Source organism: Sminthopsis crassicaudata, chromosome 4, assembly GCF_048593235.1.
Source record: "Sminthopsis crassicaudata isolate SCR6 chromosome 4, ASM4859323v1, whole genome shotgun sequence".
Taxonomy (NCBI): Eukaryota; Metazoa; Chordata; class Mammalia; order Dasyuromorphia; family Dasyuridae; genus Sminthopsis; species Sminthopsis crassicaudata.
The window spans coordinates 338248739-338267575 of record NC_133620.1 but is presented as its reverse complement, the minus strand read 5'-3'; the positions used below and the strand labels follow the sequence as shown (position 1 = coordinate 338267575).

The following is an 18837-nucleotide window of genomic DNA, read 5'->3' as shown; positions in this document are numbered from 1 at the left end:
ATTTATCACCCGGTCCAGATCTTGGTGGATGTTATCTACCAACCCCCAGGTTTCTTTAACCTCTTTACCTAATGAATTTGGTGCTTGAGTTATAGTCTTGCTCTCCATCAGAGTCACTGTTGTCAGACCAGGGAACTTCAACATACATAACTATACCTTGAAGTTCCCAGAAACATCTCATATCCTCAATCTGTTCAACTTTCCAAACTACATCTCACTCACACATGATTGTTATCCTGGATCTTGTTCCATTTTCATGACTAAGAATTCTGAAAATCCTTTGCTCAAAACCTCCTATAACTTCATTTTTCCCTTTCTCTTTTTCCTCCCACATCTATTCTTTCTCCTCTGCTTGATCAGCAACTCAGATCAGAGATAGTCCCATCAAGATCAATCCTTTCACACGCACCCTTAATTTCATCCCCTTCTATCTCCTCCAAACTTCCCCTATTATCTACTTTCTCTAATCAGTTTCTTAGAAACAGATACCAAATTTTCCAACCTTAAAAAAAAAATTCATACACTAAATACCACCACACTTGTCAACACTTGTCCTAAATCTGGCCTCCTCACCTAACTAAATTCTTAAAAAACAAACAAACAAACAAAAAACCCTCTTCTGGATGACCATGAATTGAGAAATGGCTGAATAAATTGTGGCATGTAATTTTATGATGGAATATTATTGTTCTTAAAAAAAAAAGGATGAGCAGAATTCTCTCAGAAAAATCCTCCATGAGCTCAAGCAAAGTGAAATGTACTGTATACAAAGTAATGGCAATGTTGTGGGATGACCAACTGTGAATAACTTTGTTATTTTCAACAATACAATGATCCAAAACTATTCTGAAGGATTTATGAAAAAATGCTATTCATACATAGAGAAAGAACTGATTGTGTCTGAATATAAACTGAAGCATACTTTATTTATTTTTTTAAATTAATTTTTATAATTATAACATTTTCTTTGACAGTACATATGCATAGGTAATTTTTTTTTTTTACATTATCCCTTGTACTCCCTTCTGTTCCAAGTTTTTCCCCTCCTTCCCTTCACCCCCTCCCCTAGATGGCTGGCATTCCCATACATATTAAATATCTTATAGTATATCCTAGGTACAATATATATGTGCAGAACCGAATTTTGTTGTTGTTGTTGCAAAGGAAGAATTGGATTCGGAAGGTAAAATTAATCTGGGAAGAGAAACAAAACAAAACAAAACAAAACAAAACAAAACAAAACAAAACAAAACAAAACAAAAACAATGCTCACAGTTTACACTCATTTCCCAGTGTTACTTCTCTGGGTGTACCTGATTTGTCCATCTTTGATCAATTGGAATTGGATTAGCTCTTCTCTATGTTGAAGTTATCCACTTCCATCAGAATACATCCTTATACAGTATCATTGTTGAAGTGTACAGTGATCTTCTGGTTCTGCTCATTTCACTCAACATCAGTTGATGTAAGCCTCTCTAAGCCTCTCTGAAGCATACTTTTAAAAAATTTTTTTTTTCTTGTGGGTTTTTTTGAGAGGAGGTGGAAATCTTTTTTTTTTTTTTTTCACAATATGACTTATGGAGATGTTTTGCATAACATGTGTCTTCTCAATGGGGGAGGGGGAGAAAGAGAATTTGGAACTCCAAATTTTTAAAACAAATGTAAAAAATCATTTTACATGTAACTAGGGAAAATTATATATATATATATATTATATGTGCAGAGAGAGAGAGAGAGAGATTAAAGAAGCCTCCTCTACTTTATCTCCTCCCAACTCCCAATAAACTGGCTTCAGACATCATCACTCAACTAAAGATGACTCTCTTCAAAGTTACCCATGCGTGCGCGTGCTCTCTCTCTCTCTCTCTCTCTCTCTCTCTCTCTCTTTCTCTCTCTCTCTCTCTCTTTTTTTCCCATTTTTGGTAAGATGAGGTAATCAAATCAGGTGACTTGTCCAGGATCCCACAGCTAGTAAATGTCTGAGACTGAATTTGAACTCAGATCTAAACTTCAGGAACAGTGTTCTATCCACTGCACCACGTAGCTATGCCACTGCATCCCCTACCCCATGATCTCTTAATTGTTTTCCCCCTTTCTAAATTCTCTGTAACAATTCAACTACTTCTGGATACTATTCCCCTTTCTGAGTTTTTATGATTTTTTCTTTCGATTTTCCTTCCATTTGTCTTATCACTCTTTCTCATTCTCCTTTACAGGATCATCATCCAAGCCATAGTAGCTAGCTAGCCCAGCAGAATGCCAGGCATGAAATTGGGTAGATTCATCACTTACTAGCTGTGGCCAAGTCACTTCAGCCTGCTTGCTGCAATTTCCTCATCTATAAAATGAGCTGGAAAAAGAAATGTCAGGTCATTTTTAGTATCTTTGCTAAGAAAACCCCAGATGGAATCACAGAGAGTTGGACACAACTGAAAAAAATCAAACAATATCCAGGTCATGGCCACCAATTGTGCATGTACTCTAAGACTCTGTATTCTATCCCCTTTAGCTCACATGTCCTCTGGCACATGTCTCATCTACCTCCACAACTTTTCTCATGTAGACCCTTCCTCTTAGCTCACACAGCCACTGCCTTAGTTTAAGCCCTTGTTACCTTTCACATGGATTACTAAACACCTATTTCAGCTCTCCAAACCTCTACCAACCAATGCAATCCACTCTCCACACAGCTGTTAAAGTGATTTTTTTTTTTTAAATGTATCTAATCACATCCACTACTTTCTTGGTAAACTCCGGTGGCTCTCTAATGATCCCTAGCATCAGATAAACACTCTGTTTATCACTTATAGTTCTGCATAGCCCAATCCATTCCTACGCTTCCAATCTTCTTACATAATAGTCCCCTCCACAAACTCTGAGATCCAGCCATACTGGCCTTTTTATTCTTCATATCTTCTCCATCACCAGCCTTCACTTTTGCACCGGTTCTTCCTTAAACTTGGGATGCAATTCCTCCTCATCTTTCCTCAAAGAATTCCTGATTTCCTTCAAGATTCAAGACAGGTGCTACCTCCTCCCTGAAGCTATTCTGGATCTGTGCCCTCTCCATCTCCAACCCCTCCCAAACCTCTAAGGCACTTGGAAAGTTTCCTTATATTCATTATGGACATATTATTTATGTATTTACATTTAAGTGTGTTGTTGCCTCAAATAAGAAAGGTGAGTTCTGAAGGACTGGATAGCAAGTGGTTGTGGGAATTAAGGAAACCGCACAGACTCTATCTTGTGATTCAGTTCTGGAGCTAGCTTAGTTCCCTACCTATGCAATTATGGGTCTAGTCCAACTTCTGTCTTGTGAGAAGACTTTATTCAATTCTGGGAATTGTGAGAAAACCTTATTGCATTGTTTAAACTTAGTCCTGCGTGGCTTGCAGGGCAAACTAACTTAAAGATCTAGGTTATGCTGACCAGAAGCCCAGTCAGATCCAAAGACTGATGCAAAGAGTCCTCTTACAATTATGCATCTCAAACATCTCATACATCTTATCTGAAAACTAGCCTTATGTTATTCAATCAGTTATTGTTTCCTTGTCCCTTTGATCGAACACAGAAACTTGAGGGGAGTGGGACACCTCTTTTTCTGATTTCAGGGAATTGCACCTGTTCATTCACCCCTTTGCAACTTAGAAAATCCTTAATTTTCCTCCAATTAGAAATCTGGTTACTCAATTTTATATTCTGGTTAATAGTTTTCTTTAATTAAATGGTCTTATTTGATTAATTGGGAAGCCAGGTATTGCAGTGGATCCACTAAATATACTAATCACAGAGTCATAAAGACACATCTTCCTAAATTCAAATCTGGTCTTGGACACTAGCTTGGTTGCTCTGGGTAAGTCATTTTACCTTCTTTGCCTCAGTTTACTCATTTGAAAAATGAGTTGTAAAAGGAAATGGCAAATCACTCTAGCATCTTTCCCAAGAAAATCCCACAATGGGTCACAAAGAGTGGCCATAACTGAAATGACTCAACAAAAACATTTGGTTCTAATGCATAAAAATCTGTCTCTTCCTGTATTCAGAATCCAGTGCCAAAGGTGAGGGGATTGGAACTCATTTGTCACGCAATTGGCATGCAATGCTTAATAAATTCATATGCTCAGAAGCTCAAACCTTTGTTTCCTCAGTCATTTCATCTTTCACCTGCCACAGTTCCTTTAAGACAGGGATAATATTGAGCATCTCAAATATTACTTCCTAGTTTTTCCTAATCATAACTCGCATGCCCTCTTTAAAAAAAATACCTTTGCATATACTTTCGATTTTTTCATTTTTGCATATGGATTCTCCTTAGACCTCTCTACATTATCTGTCATGATGTCTGGTCCTCATACCAAGCTGTAGAGAATTTGTCATGAAAAGGTTATTCACGTCTAGAACACTGACAACAACAGTAATGCAGCTAGTATTTATAAGCACCTACTGTGTACCAGGTATTATGCTTAGTGCCTTACAAATATAATCTCATTTTATTCTCCCAACAACTTTGTGAGTTAGGTGCTGTTATTATTACCAGTTTACAGTTGAGCAAAATGAGGTTAAGTGACTTGCCAAGGGTCACAAAGTGTGTACCTTTAAGGTATTTGAGACTAAATTTAAACTCTACCTCAATCCAGTAGACCTATAAGTCATTTCACTTTTCCTCATCAGTTTCCTCATCAGTAAAAATAAAGAAGCTGGACTCCATGGCCACAGAGGTCCCTTCCAGTTCTAAATCTATGACATAAAGTTCCTCAAATTGTGGAGTTCCTCAGAACTAGGAAAGGGTGTGTCCAACTTAACTTCAAATATAACTCTGAAAAACATAAAATACCAATGTGATAAAATCAGTTATATGGAAACACTAATGTAATTAGTCTCAAAAATGAGCCAAATTATGTTGTATGACTTTTTAGTCCATTTTACCCTATACAGAAGACCCAGAAATAAGAAAATAAATGTTGAAAATGATTATCATGGAAGGGAATGGAATTCTATTACTATATTCTTTACTAGAAAGGAATCCTTGCAAACCTAATTCATCCAAGTATGTGACTTTGTTTCTCTCAGATGCAATGGGAGATCTTAGCTTTTTTAAACTAAGGATTTCAAAAGGTCTCAGTTTGACTGAGGCAACATCAGTGATTAAAGCTAGGCTAAGAATTGAGGCAAGGAATAGTCTCTTTTTAACCAGTCAAAAATAAATAAATACATAAATGAAAATTCAATATCAGAGAGGAAAACCCTCAGGATTTCTGGCCAAAACAGAAACAAATCCTATTTATATTCACTGTGAGTCAATCACTGCATTCAGGGCCATCTTTAGTTGTCCTGATCTCTATCTTATTCCTAGATCCAGATGGCTCTGAAGGGGAAAATAAGGGAGGTAACCTTGCACAGCCCTCTCTCACTTAAATCCAATTCACTTGCATATCATCGGCATTGCCTCTCTGATGTCATGGTCCTCTTGGTGAAAGGATAAACAACCTCTATGAGCAGAGCTGTCTCTCTCTTTCTCTCTTTCTTTCTTTCTTTCTTTCTTTCTTCCTTCCTTCCTTCCTTTTTTTCCCTTTCTTCCTTCCTTCATATCATATCCTTATCTGTGGGTGCTCTGCTCAAAAGAATATAATTTTTTTTTGATTGCTGAAATCTCCCAAGATATCTTGGGGTTTATCGGCTATATTTCTTTCTTAAGGTCTATGCCCTAAACCCAAATTGCTATGGCTTTCATTGATTAGCCAACAATAGATCCCAGGTCAAGTGCCTAATAAAAACCAACTAAATAAATGAAAAAGCAGACCCAAGAGCCAAACCCAGGGTCTTCTAATTTTACTGGGAACTGGGGCGGAGATAGGGAGTTGAGAAGGGGAAGAAATTTCACAGAGAGTTACTTCAAGCTCCATGGATTATCAAACAAATATAACAAGCAAAGCCACCTAGATACAAGCACTTTCTGTATATATTTCAACAATCATGTTTAGAACATTTCATGGAAGTGGGAGTTCACACTCCCCTCCAATGAAACATGTCACAATCCCTTTAATCTGTAACTTAATAATTGCACAAATTAGCAATAGAGAGGAGGAAAAGGAATGAGGGAGAGAATTTGGAATACAAATTTTTTTCTAATATTAAAAATTGTTTTTACATATAACTTCAGAAAAAATAAAATATTAAATTATTTTTTTTTTATTCAATATTGGAGAGGAAAACTTTCAGGATTTCTGTCCAAAACAGAAACAAATGCTATTTATATTCACTCTGAGTCAATCACCGCATTCAGGGCCATCTTTATTGTCCTGATCTCTATCTTATTCCTAGATCCAGATGGCTCTGAAGGGGAAAATAAGGGAGATAACCATATGTCACTATCTCTAAGCACAATATCTGACACAGAGTAGATGTTTAATAAATATTTGCTGTATTGAATTCAATTAAATCCAATTGTCACCATGGAACAAGCTGGGCCTAGATAATTTCTAATGATTCTTCCTTTTCTAAAATTCTAGGATTATAAATATCTATTATGTATTATACCCAAAGCTGTACTAAAAAAAAAAAAAAAGAAGCACCAGCTACTACTTTTGCCTTCAAAGAGAACATAATCATGTTTGGGAGTCAACAACTGCATGTGCTACTGCTTACTGGCCCTGAAACTTTGACTCACTCCTTCTTCGGCAGCCTGTTTTCTCATCCACTCCCTTATCATGATCACCTGATTTAGTAAAGACATAAAGAGATCAGATCCTAAGATCAAGCAATTCACCAGTTTCAGTCTCTAAGCATGTGTCACCTGAAATTTCCTTCCTTCCTCCCTCCTTCCCTTTATCAATTCCTTTCTCTCTCCCTTTCTTCCCTTCATCCTTCCTTCTTTCTCTCTTTCCTTCCCTCCTTTCCTCCCTCCCTTTTTCTTTTCCCTACTTCCCTCCCTTCTTTCATTTCTTCTTTTCTCTCTCCCTTTTTTCCTCTCTTGAACTTTCTTTTCTTCCCTCTTTCCTTCCTTCTTTCCTTTCTTTGTATCTCAACATAATTAGTTTTCTTTTTAATACCATGTGTTTTATTTTGTTCACTTCAAACCATTACTTTGAGTAGAAGTCCACAGGCTAGATTATGAACTAGAGGGCATGGACTGTTGTTATCTTTCTCTGCATCCTCAGCACTTAGCACTGAATAAATTTTTATTGATTAATTAGACTGCTAAAGGGATCCAGCATGCCAAAAAAAAAAAAAAAAAAAAAAAGTTCAGAATCCCTTCTATAGAGAATTTTTTCACACATTCAACAATTAGTAAATCAAGCCTCCTCTCACAATCACATGCATAAAACCTCTATTCTTCAACAGCGACAAAGAGGAAGAAGAAGCAAGTTATTTCTCCGGTGTATGAACCAGGGATTAAAAGGTAAATGTGAGACAGGGAGAACTCAGAAAATCTATTCAATGAGAAAAAAGACAAGAAACTATTTTAAGAATAATAATAAATCACATTAATTAAGCCTTTAAGATTTGCAAAACACTATAAATATTATCTCACTTGATCTCCATAATAACCCTAGGAGGTAGATGCTATTATTATCTCCATTTTACAGATGAGGAGACTCAAAGTCTTGCCTAGGATCACCCAGGTAAGTAGATATACATGATGAAATTTGAACTCAAGTCTTCCTACCTTTAAGTCTAACACGCTTAACCATTGCATCACCTTTTTCCCTCCCTCCCTTCAGCTGGACTCATGCAGCTGGAACAAGAAAGATTCTTATTCCCCATAGCATTCCTCCAAAACTATATGCCATTGGGAAGAAAACTGAATGCACGAAAGGCATTCAAGACATAGATCAGGAAATGGAATCACATTTACTATGAAAAGAGGTAGAACTGAAAACACTGACAAATTGGAATGTGTTCAAAGAAGGCAACTAGAATGTAGGGGGAAGAGGAAGATTAATTCATATGAGGAACAATTGAAGAAATTGAAGATTTTTAGTTGTTTTGCTTGGTTCCAGAAACCAGAACTAGGAGCAATAAGCAAAAACTGCTGAGAGTTAGGACTCCAATCTGCACAAGGGAAAAAAAGCATCCTGAGTTAGAATAGTCCAAAAAGGTTAGCTTAGGAAGTTGTTCAAGACTGGAGGGTCAAATATTGGAACATAAATGCATTGTTGGTAGAGTTGTGAACCGATCTAATCATTCTGGAGGAAAATTTGGAACTATGCTCAAAGGGCTATAAACTGTGCATCTTGATCTAGCAGTGTTATTACTAGGTCTGTATCACAAAGAGATCATAAAAAAAGGAAAAGGACCCACATGTGCAAAAATGTTTGTAGTAATCCTTTTTTGTAGGAGCAAGGAACTGGAAATTGAGTGGATGCTCATCAGTTGGGGAATGGATGAATAAACTAGGGTATATGAAGGTAATGGAATACTAATCTGTAAGAAATAATGAGCAGGAAGATTTCAGAAAAACCTAAAAAGACTTACATGTACTAATGCTAAGTGGAATGAGCAGAACCAGGAAAACATTGTATACAGTAACAGCAGATGATTAACTTTGATAGATTTTGCTCTTCTCAGCAATACAATGATCTAAAACAATTCTTTTTTTGAGGGGAGGAGGCATGAGGCAATTGGGGTTAAATGACTAGCCTAGGGTTACATAATTAGGTTAAATGTCTAAGGTTACATTTGAACTCAAGTTCTCCTGACTCCAGAGCTGGTGTTCCATCCACTGCATCATTTAGCCACTCCTCTAAGACAATTTTAATAAACTTTACAATTGAAAATGCTATCCATATCCAGAGAAAGAACTGTGGAGACTAAATGCAGATTGATTTTCATCTTTTCTGTTACTTTTTTCTTTTACTTTTTACTTTTCTGATTCTTCTTTCACAACATGACTAAAGTGGAAATATGTTTAATATGATTGTACATGTGGGACCTATATTAATTGCCATCTTGGGGATGGAGGGAAGGGAGGGAGGAAAAAAATGGAAATCAAAAACTAATAAAAATGAAAGTCATAAACTAATTAATAATTTTTTAAAAAATGGAATAACAAAAAAAAAAAAGTGGAAATCTTCAAAAGGAAGTTGAATGCCATTTGCTGGGGATAGTGGAGGGGAGAATCACACTTCTGATAAGGGCTGGGTGAGATGATCTCTCCAAGGGTCCTTCTAAACTGTGATTCTACAACTATAGGATTTTGAGAATTCATCCTGAGAAGATGGGTCAAAGTTCATCTCTTCTTTAGAATATCATGACTCAAATCTGCAGTTTCAATAATCTGCCTCTTATGTTGGCAAGGCTCACATAAAACCTTACATTCCCAATTCAATCCAAGAAGCATTTATAAGTTGCCCATTTTGAGGCACTATTATACAAAAAACAAAAAAAGAAGGGAAAAAACCCTAATCTCCACTGTCCAAAGACAATATATTCTATTCTAATATTTTCTACAGTATTTATTTTCTGACTCTAATCTTTTTTTTCTTACACTGTACAGCTTTTGTTTTTTTTGTATCTCCATCATTTGGTACATAATAGGTTCCTTTTAAATGCTTGTTGACTGACTGACTAGGTAACTGTATAAGATGTTCAAATAGCTCAAAACACAGAAAATCTATCTCAGATTACTCCATGTTGTATGAGTGGAGGTTTTCACACTAACAGAGGAGCAATGGACTTATCAGGGAGACCTGAAGAGAGAAAATTAATGATTAGGCCAGAAAAACAGAGTTCACTGCTAATGTCTCATTGCCTAAAATAAATCAAGTGAGGATTCATCTGAAGGCCCTTCTATTCCAAACATAAAATATTTGGCTCCTTTGCAAAAAAAAAAAAAAAAAAAAAAAGAAAACAATTCAGTTTTGAATCTACCTCCTAAATCACCAAATTTATCTACATATTAATCAAAGAACAGCAAAGATATTCCAGATTGACCATATGGGGTGGAGACACAGATGCAACAATGATCTTAAATTGTTATTTCTAGTAAAGAAAGTCTTACATCAGCCTCAACAGTAATCAAAGTCTTTTAACTTCCTAACCCAAAACAAAGCATTCAGCTACATTCATTAGACATGAGGTAGCCACTGGTCCTCAGTTATGTAAGAATAGCACTTGTAAAGCAACTAACTGGCACAAGAGAGTGCAGGACCTGGAGTCAGAAAAACCTGAATTCAAATCTGGCCTCAGAAACTTTACTAGCTGTTTGACCCTGAACAAGTCACCATACCCTTAGTTTCCTCATCTGTAAAATAAAGTGGAGAAGGAGATGACAAGCTACTTCAGTATCTCTGTCAAGAAAACCCCAAATTGAACCAGGAAGAGTTGGACATTACTAAAATGACTGAATAGCAACCCAAAAAAATATTTGCTCAGTTACATAATAACAGCCCCGCCAAATGTATATATCGCTTTAAAGTTTGCAAAATGATTTATAATCTGATCCCTTCTGCAACTCAATGAAGTAAGTGCTATTATTATCCCTACTTTACAAATGGGGAAACTGAGGCTCAGAGAGATTTATATATATATATATATATGTATATATGTATATAGCTTTCTTATGATCATATAAGTATTATATGTCAAAGGCAGAATTTGAAGCCAGGTCCTCCTGACTTCAGGTCCAGTATCCTATCCTGCATAATCAGTTATTATTTAGAAAAGACAGAGTTATATTTAAGAATTCAGCAGCCCTCTTTATAGTGGCAAGAAACAAGAAACTGAGACTGATGCTGAGTGAAATGAGCAGAACCAGGAGATCATTGTACACAGCAACAATATTATACAAAGATCAATTCTAATGGACGTGGCTCTTTTCCACAATGAGGTGATTCAGGCCAGTTCCAATGATCTTGTGATGGAGAGAGCCATCTGCACCCAGAGAGAGGACTGTGGGGAACTGAGTGCGGATCACAACATTAGTATTTTTCACTTTTGTTGTTGTTGTTTGCTTGCTTTGTTTTCTTTCTCATTTTTTTCCCTTTTTGATTTGATTTTTCTTGTGAAACATGATAATTGTAGAAATATGTATAGAAGAATTGCATGTGTTTAACATAAAAAAATTTGAGACAAAAAAAAAAAAAAAAAAAAAAAAAAAAAAAAAGAATCATCTTTAGTTTCCAAAAAACAAGTAAGCCAATACTCCATGCCGGAGGGAGCGCCTTGACACTGTTATTTAAAGTGACCTCCAAATGTGAGAAAGGAAATGCATCTGATTGATAGATAAAAAGTATGTGCTAAAGAAAATTCTCTGTGGTTTTCTTTGTATACCCAGTGCTTGGTATAGTGTCTGCTACCATAGTAAGAGCTTAATAAATGCTTATGGACTGATTAACTTGAGGGAAAAAATGTCAACTTGGAGACTTAAGAATAAAACCCATGGTATCAGTTTTATGGATCTTGGAAACCATTAAACTGACCTTATACTCTGACTACTCTTGAGTATCTGCCAGTAAGTTGAAGCAAATTTTGTTGTTTAGTTGTGTCCAACTCTCTGTGACCCTATTTGAGGTTTTCTTGACAGAGACAGTAGAATGGTTTGCCATTTCCTTCTCCACCTCATTTTACAGATGAGGAAACTGAAGCAAACAGGGCTAAATGACTTGCCCGGGATCACAAAGCTAATGTTTGAGGCCAGATTTAAATTGTCTTCTTAACTTCAAACCAAGAGCTCTATCCATTGCACCATGTACCTGCCCTGAATTGGAGCAATAGTGCTCCTTTTAGTCTTCAATCTCAGAGAACCCTGGAGCACAATCATCCACATTCATTTTCAAGACCAAAACCTTCTGAAGAGCTGTTTTGAAAAAATCAGTTTCGTTACCTTAATATGTAATTTTCATGTACTTAATCTCATTAAAATCTGAGTCTGGCTTCTCTTATTAACCCAGTGGCACTCAAAAAAGTGGAAGCATGTAAAGGAACTGGAATTATTTGGAAGGTCTGCTTATCCCCATTGGTCAGAATCAGGTGCAGCAGGTGAAAAGTGTGGAGGCACATCCAATTTCAGCTCTGTGTAACCACAAATTCTTCAGAGGTAAGTGAGAAATACTATATAATACATATTTCACATACCTAACACATTTTATTTGACATGGGTACTACCAAGCAGACATCTCAGTCCAAAATTGCTCTCTTTGAGGCATCTAGATGACACACTGGATAGGGCACTGGCCTTAGGGTCAGGGGGATTTGAGTTTAAATCCAGACTCAAATACTTACTAGCTGTATGATCCTATGCAAGTCACTAAACCATGACTACTTTGTCTAAAAAAAAAAAAAAAAAAAAAAAAAATCTCCTGCTTTTGAAAGTAAATTTTATGAGATTTACGCTTTTCATTGCTAGGAAAAACCACATCAAGTAGGTTCAAAACAGAGAGAAATGCCAATCAGCATAGCTACATCCGGGATGAAACCTAGTTAAGTGGTTATAACAAACCTACTGCTATACAATTCGCCTACTCAGCTTTTTCTCCTAAAAACAATGAGATCTGGAAGAAGTAAAACCTTCACTCACATCATTGAGCCTTAATTAGATTTCTCAAATCCTTCCTTTAAGAGGCAGGTTCTGGAATCTTGAAGAAAGAATTAATTACTATATTGAGTTGAATATACTGAACAAAAGAACAACACAGAGCTGTACTCGAGGTATGTGGGTGAAAATTAGTATATACTCCATTGGGAAGATCAGTTTCAAGCAGTTTTTTAAACTGCAGCTTCTTGTTATATGTATGGATAGAAAATACTCAGAGAAATGTCAGTGTTAAAGATATTTTCTTCCTTGAAATATTAATATCGAATTGTGGATGTTTTTTTCAAAAACTCAAAACCCATGATAATTTTTTGGTATAAAAAAGGGTTTATTCTTCTCTGAGTGGGTCTCAAGTTTCCCCCTACTTTCTGGAAGAACCAGCATATTCCATCAGCCTATTTCATAGTGTTTTTTGGTCAAATAAATTTCAAGAACACTGACACAATGGGAAAGCTGTAGAAGAAAGAAAAATAATAGGGCCACAAAGAAGTATGTTTTTTCTTAGTGTCTATTCTTCCAGGCCTAATCCAAAGTGTTCTATATATAAAGGATGAAAATAAATTGAAAAAAGTGAGAACCTTGAAAAGGAAAAGAATCTATAGAAACAGTATAGTGTAGTAGATATAAAGCTGGCTAATGAATGAAGAAGGCCTGAATTAAAAGACTCCTGAGTAGGAATTTAAGACCAAACAAGAAACTGAGACCATTTTGAAATGCAAAATGGATAATTTTGATCCATTAAATTAAAAAGGTTTTGTACAAGCAAAAGCAATGCAACCAAGATTAGAAGAAAGCAGAAAGCTATAGGAGCCAATTTTTACAGTGTTTCTAATAAAGGCTTTATTTCTAAAATATATAGAGAACTTACTCAAATTTATAAGAATACAACCAACCAAAAACATCAACTAATAAATGATCAAAGGATATGAAAAGGAAGTATTCAGATAAGAAATTAAAGCTATCTATAATCATATGGAAAAATGCCCTAAATCACTATTGATTAAAGACATGCAAATTAAAACAACTCTGAGGTACCACCTCAAACTTATTAGATTGGCTAATAAGACAGAAAAGGAAAATGATAATTGTTGGTGGGTGTAGAGAGCTGGTACTCTGAAAAGATACACTTGAATCAAGGACAGCAGGATGCCTATAGTTAAGCACCTACTCAGTGTGAGATAATGGTTCTCTATATACTTAATGTGATGGTGATGTAATGGGCAGTTGGCACATGTTCAGTTGTTTTAGTGATATAATCATACTGTGTTATTTAAGAGAGTCTCTCAGACACAGGGACAGAAGAAGAAGCACAGTGACAGACACAGAGAAGACTTGAAACTCCAGATTCCAGACTCAGGACTCCATCTTTGACCATCCTGGTGGGTCTCCTGCCTATTTCACTCCTCTACTAAGACCAAGGCTGGTCCTGAGATCCTCCAGAGAGCTAGCCCGGACACTACAAGTGGGGAGGTGAGAAAACTGGAATACTAATGCATTGTGAACTGACTCAACCATTCTATAGAGCAGTTTGAAACTATGTTCAAAAGGCTATAAAATTATACTAACCCTTTAATCCAGACATTAGCTCTTTATCCCAAAGAGATCATGAAAAAGGACCAACATGCACAAAAATATTTATAGCAACCCTTTTTATAGTGGCAATTGGGATCAATTGGGAAATGGCTGAACAAATTGTGATATATGAATTTAATGGAATACTATTGTTCTTTTTTTTTTTTTCCCTGAGGCTGGGTTAAGTGACTTGCCCAGGGTCACACAGCCAGGAAGTACTAAGTGTCTGGGCCACATTTGAACTCAAGTCCTCCTGACTTCAGGGCTGGTGGTTCTATTCACTGTGCTATCTAGCTGCCCCAGAATACTATTGTTCTAAAAGAAATGATGAGCAGGCTGATTTCAGAAAAACCTAGAAAGACTCAAATAAACTCATACTGAGAGAGAACTGAGCAGAACCAAAAGAACATTATATATAGTAACAGCAATATTATATGATAATCAACTATGACAGACTTAGCTCATATATCATCCTTCTGAGAATAAAGATTTTCAACCTCTTCCAGAGAAAGGAATTCAAAAGCTTAAGGAAATCCACTTTTAATTGAACTATTGTCAAAGTCTTGTATGTCAAGGGCAGAGCATATGTTAACATAATTCAGAACTCAGTGGTTGCTTAGACCAGTGTAGTGATTAGATCTGTGACCAGCCTTCCCCTGGGCTCTGATCCTTGAGAATATTAGTTAACTTGGATTCCTGAGAATTTCCTGTCACAAAGCAAGAGGTCAGGGGGCAGCTAGGTGGCGCAGTGGATAGAGCACCAGCCTTGAATTCAGGAGGATCCGAGTTCAAATCTTATCTCAGACACTTTAACACTTCCTAGCTGTGTGACCCTGGACAAGTCATTTAACCCCAGCCTCAGGAAAAAAAACAAAAAACAAAAAAAAAAACAAAGCAAGAGGTCAGGCAAGTTCCTCTATCATCAAACATGTGGATGGCAACTGAGCTGGTTACTGATGTGTTCAGGGTACATGCAGTAATTTTTTTTTAATCTGCAAATGTTTTTCTTCTGAGAATGCTAATAAGGACATTTTATTGATGAAAGAATAGTCTCTGTGCCCATGAAGGTAATTAGTCAGAGGCCAGGGGGGAGAGGGGAAGGAACAAAAAAAAAAAAAAACCCCAAAACTAGGTAGGATAGACCATAGCCTTAGGCCAACTCAGAATTCACACTGAACAGAGAGATCCTGAAAGTCCCTAAACCTAACCCGTCTACTTCAAGGTATGCCCCAATCTTCAGATGAACACAGAGAAGCTATTGCTACTCAAAGCTCCTAGAGTCACCTGGAGCCAACAGGCTGTGCCCAGTCTCCTACAAACCAAAGCTGCCTAGCAGTCTCAATACGTCTATGAAAAGAATCTCTGAGGGATTAAGGGGAGCAGTTATCATCACCCTGGACTTTTCATCCCTGTCCTGTCCATAGCTATACTATTCACTGAGTTGATAAGATTCTGTAACTACTAACCCAAGAATGGAGGCATGAATTTAAATCCATCCTCACACACTTACTAAGCTGTGGGATCCTGAGCAAGTTACCCTGTGTGCCTCAATTTCCTCATCCTTACAATAAGTTGGAGAAGGAAATAGCAATGCAGTCCAGTATATTTGCTAAGAAAACCCCAAATGGGGTCACAAGAATTGGACAGAACTGAAATGACTAAACAACAACAACAGTATGCCAGGTATTGTGCTGAGTTTTATATATACCTCATTTTGACTTCATAGTAACCTTGAGAGAGAGGTGCTCTTATGATCCCCAATTTTACAAATGAAGAAGCATAAGATAGGTTAAAAGACTTGCCAAAGGTCACACAGCTAGTAAGAATTTGCAAAATAATAAGATTGTATGGGACAAAAAAAAACAAAACAGCAATAAAACATATTTTAAAGAAAGAAAAGCATTTTCACAAAATCTAGCCAGACAAATCTATTACTTTAAAAAGCCACAATAGTTATACAAACATGAAGATGAGATAAATGCAAATAAAACTACATTCTGAATATACATACAATCTTTCATGCACCACATAAAGTAATTAAACCAATCTTGATCCAGGAGCTGATCTAGCTCCTCACCACCATTCCCTTTCTCTTTCATGAAACATCTTTATTGAATGGTTCACCATTGTTAACTTTTTCCCCAGTATCAAACCAAATGCTCTTATCATCCCAGGACTAGCTCTAAATTACCTTCTTTTAAAGTCCATTTGGTTGAGCCTGTCCTCTTGCTCACAGCATGCAGACTTCCATCCAAAGTTGAGACAAACAACAGAGTCTCAGGAAGGGTCACAGTGCTGGTACTTCCAAAACTCTGAAATGGCAGGGAGAAAACATTTCATAAGCTCTTTTCTTCATTTTGACACATCATAAAGTCACAGCTAAAAGACAACCAATTTAATAATAGTCAAACTCTTTCCAACAGCACTTAGCACAGTACCTGGCACACAGCTGCTTAATATATGGACTTTAAAAAAAAAAAAGGATCTTTTAAATACTCTGTGTAGATGTAAAATTGGGTTCACAAAGTAATATCACTGGAGTGAAGAAACTGAGACGATTTTCACTGGTTAATAAACTACTAGAACAAAAGAGGGAAAAGCTCTCAGTTTATATCTGTTCTTCTATTTATGCGTTACCCTAAAAAGGGATCATCTAACTATGGACAAATCATTCAAAAATTTATTGATTTAGCAAGTATTTTATAAGATACTTTGCTAAGCTATGAACCACGTAAAAACCAGGAAGGGAGTTGCAAGAGAAGAAAATAAGTATTTATTTATATCTGTTGTTGTTGCTGCTGTTTGTCTTTTATTCTTGAAGAGCCAAGACAGCAGATAGCTAAAGCTGTGCCATGCAAGTGAAGTGCTTGCCTTAGGCCCAGCCTTTGAGGGAAGGCTGTGTAAGGTTACCAGCCTCACTTTCTCCTCCAGAGCCATGTAGGTCCAATGGCAAGTTATAGATAGAGGATAATTGAATATGGCCTTGGAAGCAGTGGGAAACTTTGGATTTTTTAAGCTGAGATCATTAATGAGCCAACGCCATTAAGTGATTAAGGGTAAGGAAGAAGTAAGGCAAAGAATGGGGAAGGAAGGAAGGAAGGAAGGAAGGAAGGAAGGAAGGAAGGAAGGAAGGAAGGAAGGAAGGAAGGAAGGAAGGAAGGAAGGAAGGAAGGAAGGAAGGAAGGAAGGAAGGAAGGAAGGAAGGAAGGAAGGAAGGAAGGGAGGGAGGGAGGGAGGGAGGGAGGGAGGGAGGGAGGGAGGGAGGGAGGGAGGGAGGGAGGGAGGGAGGGAGGGAGGGAGAGAGGGAGGGAGGGAGAGAGGGAGGGAGGGAGGGAGGGAGGGAGGGAGGGAGGGAGGGAGGGAGGGAGGGAGGGAGGGAGGGAGGGAGGGAGGGAGGGAGGAAGGAAGGAAGGAAGGAAGGAAGGAAGGAAGGAAGGAAGGAAGGAAGGAAGGAAGGAAGGAAGGAAGGAAGGAAGGAAGGAAGGAAGGAAGGAAAATTGTTCAGTTGGGTCCCTAATGGGGCAACTCTTAAATCTCACAAATATTGTCATTCATCTTTTTCTCCAATAGGATCATGACATCAGGGAGGTGATGCCATGAGACTTAGCACCTACTATTTTCTAAGCCCTGTTCTTAATGCTTTCTAAATATTATTTCATTTAATCCTCACAAAAGTCCTCCAACATAGGTGCTGTTATTATTCCCATTGTACAATTGAGAAAATTGAGGCAAACAGAATTTAACTGATTCATCCAAGATTATATGGCTAGTAAGTGTCTAAAGCTGGATTGCCTCCAGGTCCACTGTTCTGTCCAGTGGTAGTCTAGCTGCCTCATAGAACTCTTCACAGAAATATGGCTTTAAATGATTGAAATCAAATACATAAGAATCCCAGAATAACCAGTTATGTTTAAACAACAATCAGTTGCTACAGTGTATCAGCACATAATAGACATACTAGGATGAAAATTTTTTATTTCAAAATAAAATTATGACAATTTTTTTTTATTTTTAGCAGCACATTTGCAAAGGATCTATGAAAAAAGATGCTATCTACTTTCAAAGAAAAAAGTGATAAATAGGAGTATGCATAGTATGTTTTTATACATACATACACACACATACACACACATGATACATGGATCAGTTGCTGGCCTTCTCTAGGGTAGGGTAAAAGAGGGAGGGTGACTGCACCTTGAGATGTAACATTTTAAAGTTAAACTTTAAAAGTACTTTTACATAAACAGGTAAAATTATGGCAAATCATAGCCAAATTATAAAAAAATTTAATTATTTTAAAGATTCTTGTGAAAATTGGAACACTTGGTGTATCTGATCCTTCTAATACCACTTTTTTTGTCTTCTCTTTCTTCTTTCTTCCCTCCTCCCTCCCTCTGTGACTTTCCCTCTCTTTGTCTGTCTCTATCTCTGTCTTTTCCCTTCTACCTTAGGGTGCACTGCCCAAAGGAATATAATTTTTTGTCTTTTTTTGATTGCTGAAACCTCAGAAGATATTTTGTACATAAGGGATTCGACTAGGATTGGGATTAGGGGACAATGCAATATAGAAAAATCCCTCCTTATTTCAATAGGCAGACCCAGGTCCTTCTTTATGGAGACTAAACTGATCCTCTCCCCATCCCCTAAACTTGATCGTTTTAAGTGATCTCTCCAGCCCGGAATATCTTATATAGTTCTTTGTTTTACAGTTAACAGTTACAATATGTCTTATC

The 18837-nt window shown here is 37.0% G+C and overlaps 1 protein-coding gene across 1 annotated transcript in view; it reads right to left on the bottom strand.

Annotated features, from left to right (window-relative positions):
• ERN1 (endoplasmic reticulum to nucleus signaling 1) overlaps window positions 1-18837 on the bottom strand; it is a 131153-nt gene that overhangs the window by 70412 nt on the left and 41904 nt on the right. Inside the window, exon 2 of the mRNA XM_074260829.1 lies at window positions 16296-16416. Coding sequence (XP_074116930.1) covers window positions 16296-16416 — 121 coding nt within the window. The remainder of the gene's footprint in view (window positions 1-16295; window positions 16417-18837) is intronic.